Here is a 6,000-nt window from a genome sequence, read left to right on the forward strand (position 1 = left end):
CTTATGGTTTGTAAGTTTTGCTGATGGCAATCTTTGAGTCAACTTGTTGAGTTTCTTCTTTGGAGGCTGATCATTAAATGATGGTATGACCCCCGTGGCAGATGTGGATTTACTACATGCAAAGATTTGTTCGTATTTGTAGATAACCTCGGAAGGAGTACTCTGAGGTAGATCTGAATCCTTGGGACTGTAGCATTCTCCTCTTGCCCTGGCTGGGGTGGAGATAGGAGTCAAGCTTCTTTGGGGGGGGGGGGCAGAGATGGGGAAGGAATTTGGAATTAAAAATTTGAGCCCTTTCAGAGTTGATTAGGTAACAAAATTCAACAGTCAAGAAAGACAATTGTTTGTCCTAAGGGCCCATCCTGTTTTTGAGCAGCAATTTGTATTTAAAACGGCAAAAGTATAAGAACAGCGTCGTACCAGAATGAAAAAGGCGTAAGGGAGAAAGTTTGAACTTTTCTGAATGCAGTATATTTTCAAGATATATTACACATAAAATTATGATAGAAATGATTATAGGTTTATTTGTTAGAGGGAATTGCAATCTCTGCATGATTCTTGCACTCACCTGTAAATCCTCGGGCTGATAAATGGGTATCCTATTCAAGGTAAGTAAGTAGGAAGCATTTCCCAGTTATGTCTGTGGTATTGATTATCTCAGGTAAGTTCCTGGAAGGTGGATGGGACAGCCAGGGAGCTAATATAATTAAGATGTATTAAAATTGGGAAGCAAAGAATAGAAGTTGTTAATGATTTCAAATTCATGAAGGAAAAAAGTGGGAGCTGAAAGGGAATTCCTTGCGTATCTCTCAGCACATGATGTGCATTGAAAGTTTGGATAAGTTGTAGAGAAAGATCTGAAATTATTTTAGGCATTGGGGGGAGGGATGCTTTCTATGGAGATGGACTTCAAGAATTCGCTGATCATCATAATCTCCCTGTGAAAGCTCTTACAATGCATTAGGTACAAAAAAGTTCTTTGGTTTATAGGATAAAAGGTTAATGAGAATAATTTCCTGCAAACCGTAAGGAAAAAGTCTGTTTTGTGGATTTGCACCTTCCTTACAATCTCCAGATCCAAATGAATCTGTTTTGTCTACTCCAGAATAAGTACTGTACTCTGTACAGAGTGGGTGTGAGAATTTTGGGACATAGCATAAACATGAGCTCAGATGAGAAAATTTAAAGTTCCCATCAGATCTTCCAGGGCAAAAGGAACCAGGACATAAACTGGAATATGAGGATGCCACTTTCTGTTTTATCCTCAATTTCAGGAATAAAAAACCCAAAAGAAAAGTTGTTTGACTTCCTGTACTATGTGCGATTTCTGACAAGCTCTAATAATGGAGATGCTCTAGTAAAAAAAAAGGGGTTTGTATTGCTTGTAGGTAATTCCAGCGGTGCTAAGTCGGACATGGACATGGCGTATGAAAGAGCCAGAGTGCACTTTGGCTCCGAGGATGCTGCCAGCAGTCCCATCGTGGGCAAGGTATGCCATCTCCTTTAGACACTCCAGCATGCTTCCTGCATTGCACTTCCTTGCTCATCCGTATTCCTTGAGTAGCAGAAATGTTTTCTTCCTTACTTCAAATACATGCCCTTGCATGTATTCATCTCTCTACAAGTTGTGATATTTGGTGGTCTTGTATTGGCGTGTTTTTAACTTACAGTTGTTTCAGTAGATTTTGGTGACTGTTCAGGTTTTTTAGTGAATATCTGGAAACTGTTTGAATTCTCTTGGCAAGTAATGGGAAAGCACTGCTGCAACTGCTTCATTTTAGGTTTATTACCTTCCTCTGACTCATAAAGAGGATTATTTGTAAAGGTGAATTTGTCAGACCATGCTTTATTTGTGAGAACTACTCTGCAGCAAGGAATTAAAAACCTGTGAACTTCCTGTAGGTTTTCAGTCATGATTTATGAATCTGGTTTTTACAAAGACTGACCTGGAAGTTAAGAGCACAAAAATGCTCTTGAATTATAAAACTGCAAGCCAAAATCTGAAGAGAGACTGTGCTTCAGTGTGACATTGACAGACATTTTATCTTTACTTCCATCTTTGTATACGGTGCTGATCAAGTTTGAGTTCTATCAAGCTGGCAGCTGCAGAGTTTGTGAAAAGTGTCTAATTCTTCCCTTTCACAAGCTGTGATGAGTAACTTTGTTTGACTTGAGTGTCAAGCTTTGCAGAAAAATACCAGGATAATGAAGTTAGCAAGCTGTTGCTTTTTTTGAAACCTGGCTTTTTTTTTTTTTTCCCCAGGCCACCAGTTGTGGTGGATAGAGAACACAGATGATACGGCAAGTTTTTGCTGGGTAGGTGCCAATTATAATGTCTAAGCTGATACTTGTTGTGTATCTGTTCTTTGCAGTCGATATTGAAGAAGACTGTGACGGTGACAGAAACTCCTTCAGCAGTTTTCCATTACAGTGATGTGCAAGATTGCTGTAATAGCAAGCATATTGATGCCATCGTCGAAGCAGCAAAGAAAGACCTTTCAACCTTGATGAAACTTGATGTAAGTTATTGCAGGAAAAAAATGGCTTTGTTTTTGCTTTTCATCTCATTCTCCCAGGCACTAAAAAGTAAATTGTCTCCCTAGTACACTGTAGAGTAGCCGAATGTTTTATTCTCTAGTCTGTTGAAGTTATTAGCAGGACTGAAATAAATCTGAATTATTCTGCCATTTGAAAAGACCATGCTGAAATGCACTACATGAATCTTTTCTCACTGTGTACAGATTTATCCATGTGAGAAGTAAACGTGCAATTTCTGCTACCTTGTTATTTCATGCTCTTGCATACTGTGTGAAGAAGTTATGTAAAGGTGTTCAGGTGATTGCTGAATCTATTAATCCTGTTGGCGTAGCATCCGAGTGCCTTGTTTGATTTTTGGAATTGAATCTCTGTTTGGCCATTGGCTGCGAGTGCATTTCACAGCTGAGTGACTGTGCCATGCCTGTTCCAAGCTAAATGCTTGGTGCCCTCGCAGTCGTCATTATTGAGCCCAGCCCCTGCTTATCACCTTCATGTTGTAAGAAGGAATGAAAATGGTTTTTTTTTTTCATTGTTCCTACAATGCCAGCTGCATTTCATTACAGAGGTGTATCTGTTTGTGCAGCTAAGCAGACAATTTGGGAAAGCTGTGCATCTGTCTAAATGAGTCACGGATATCCTAGCTTTATTACAGCATCTATTTGAATAACTCAAGTCCGCTGATGCTGCCAGAGGCCTGGGCACAGCTGCTGCAGCCTCCTCCTCTGCCTAAATAGCTCTTACCAAGCGACACTGGCTAGACCTTAAAAGATTTTACGTTTGGATTTTAACATTCTCTGCTGACTTCCAGATTATTCCCTTTGCAGCTTCAAAGTCTTGGTCATGATCTTTCAGCTACGAGTAGTGAGGCTCAAGCTGTATCCTCTGCCTTGTTGCTGACAGGGTTGAGGGGTGCAGTACTGTCTGTTAGTCTGCAGGAGAGTAAGCTTGTTAAATTTAATTTTTTTCAGGCGTTTATATCCTCATGGAAAGGCTACAGACTATTTTAGAAGAAATTCTTGTTACAGATGGAGTGAAGTAGGACTAGGTGCTTTCATCTATTCTCTTCAGCCTTCTTGATAGGACTGGCCTCAGACGCCCCTTGTGACAGCAGTTTGTATCCAATATACAACTGATGTCTTCCTTTTTAGACCTATTGCATTATGAGCAAAAATTTCAAGATCACTGAAACTACTGATGACAGCACCTTTTTTTTTTTTTTTTAAATCTAGAATAAATTTCTCTGATTAAGTAAACAGATTAGAGTTGAAGTTAATTGGAACAGTATCCTTAAAATGCAGCATCTAATAGGGGTTTTAACAGGAAGATCTAAATAATAATAAACTAAGGTAGGCTTTTCAAAATTTGGTGTTATAGCAATTCAGTTTTTCACAAATGAATAAGAATCTGATGGAATGTAGCCAAATGCTAGAAAGTCAATTTTTTTTTTTTTAATGTAGGATAGCAAAAGTTGATTCTTCTACAGGCAATGGAAGAAAAATCTTAGTGTGCTTAAAATATTTGTGTTCAATACTACTTATATAAGGGAAGAAAATGAATTCTGTAAGCTCTTCTCTTAAAAAATGAGCTCAGATCTTTTATCCCTTAGCTGGCTGGAAGCATTTTAAGATATAGTTTTTCAGAGCAGCCAATCGGTGTGAAGAAAATCAGGAGGTTTTGATGACAGATGGTGGTGTTTTGTGTTTTGGTGGCTTGGTAGGTTGGGTTTTTTTCATGAGACTGAGAGAGAGAGAGAAGAGGGGATAATTTACTACAGGAGAGAGGCAATATTATTTCAAATGACCCTTAGGTATCTGACTTCAAAATTAAGATTTTCTTTTTTTTTTTTTCTGTTGTTCGAAATAACTTGAATTCCTTGGGTCTCTGTCATGAAGGGTTTTCAATCTCCTACAACTTTTACGTGTTTTCAGCTTTATCTGCTGTTTTGATATACGAGGCAAACAGTGTTGTAGGGCGTATCTTCTGCGTGGGTTACAAGGGAATTGAGTCGCTTCGTTTGACAAAAAAATTGTGTGTCCCAGTTAATTTTTTTTAATAATTTTTTTGTAAGTGGTTTGTGCTTTCACTTCTGCATCAAACCTCTGCTAATTTGTTATAGTAACCCAAAGAAAGACTTGCTGTGAAATGGATTTTGCTGTGCTAGCGACTTCTCCTAACAGCTAGTGGCTGGAGGAGGCTGGAAGGGATCAGTGCAAAGTTATTTAGCTCAAACCCTGTAACTACACAATGCTGAATTTGGGTTTGCTAGTCTTGCCCGTTCAAGAAAGAAGATACTAGACAGGATGGATCTGGTCTGTGATCCTGTTTGTCAACTCCTTTGTTGCTTAGCCAGGGTTGTAGTAGCACAGAAAAGTAGGATTTCAAGGACGGCGTGGAGGTCATTCAGCCTCTTCTCGTGCCCAAGGCAGAATCAAATATTGCTAAGTCATTTCTGGCAGGTTTTTGTCTAAGCTGTTCTTAAAAGATCTCCAGTGATGAGGACTTCACAGCTTTGTGTGCAATCTATTCCAATACTTAAGTAGTCTTAGACATGATGAAAATCTTTGCAACAGTTTTTGTTAGAGCTAATGGAGCCAAAAAAAGCTGTTGATAAGTAGAGCTCATTAGGGAGGTTGTATTCCCTTACTGTGAGATACTTGCGTAGTTAAAACTTTAAGAATAGGTAATACTATACAACCATAAATTTATAAATATAGAAAAAACATCATAGAAATTAGTTGAAGTTGGTATTGCTGAACTGAAATATTTTGACAGGTGCTTGTCAGGTTCTCTGCATTGGATATGTTCCCATGAAACAGATTGGTTTCAATAAAACTATTTTTTGATGAAAGTCTGTTCTTTTTATCGGCTGTAGGTGTAAAGAATAATTCTGATTATTTCACTTGCTCTATTTTTTTTTCAACTGAAAATGAAAAGAGAAAAACCTGGCATAACAATTACAATGGTAAAATATTTACATCTCTGCTATATTGTTTTCCTGCTGTAATAACATTAATGACTATGGGCAGACTCTGCTATGCTGCTTGCACTGAATTATATCTTACTGTGCATGCAGCTCTCTTGCTTTTACTGGTGTTACCTCTGAGGCAAAGCACTGGACACAGCAGTGTCAGGCTTTGCCTTGCAGAGGGTAAGGTGCGAGGTGCCAGGACTGCACTGTTGCTCTTTAGCATAAAGCAAGAATCGCTCACGTAATTCAGCCTATGTTTTTGCCCCTACCCATTCAGATGATGGCAATAAAATGTTGACCTTTTCAAGATTTGCTGGTTTGTGTGAAAGTTTTGCTGAAGCAAAGGTGGCTTTGAAGCATTAGGGTTTGATACTGACTGTACATGGGACACCAAATTGTATAGGCAGTTCTTTGAGATGAAAGAAAATGCTCTCCATCTCTGGCGGTTGTCTGCGTTGCATACTCAGGATTATGGCAGTGACCAGTTTTGGTGC

At 38.8% G+C, this 6,000-nt stretch overlaps 1 protein-coding gene across 4 annotated transcripts in view; it reads left to right on the forward strand.

Moving 5' to 3' along the window:
• Window positions 1-6,000, forward strand: part of PNPLA7 (patatin like phospholipase domain containing 7) — a 129,208-nt gene that overhangs the window by 22,801 nt on the left and 100,407 nt on the right. For all 4 annotated transcript variants that reach the window (XR_004841654.1, XR_004841655.1, XM_009636343.2 and 1 more), the window contains exons 13-14: window positions 1,389-1,489; window positions 2,373-2,519. Coding sequence is in view for 2 of the 4 variants with exons in the window: in XM_009636343.2 (XP_009634638.1) it covers window positions 1,389-1,489; window positions 2,373-2,519 (248 nt within the window). In the remaining 2 variants the exon portion in view is untranslated. The remainder of the gene's footprint in view (window positions 1-1,388; window positions 1,490-2,372; window positions 2,520-6,000) is intronic.

Source organism: Egretta garzetta, unplaced genomic scaffold (genome assembly GCF_000687185.1).
Source record: "Egretta garzetta isolate BGI_Z169 unplaced genomic scaffold, ASM68718v1 scaffold143, whole genome shotgun sequence".
Lineage (NCBI taxonomy): Eukaryota > Metazoa > Chordata > Aves > Pelecaniformes > Ardeidae > Egretta > Egretta garzetta.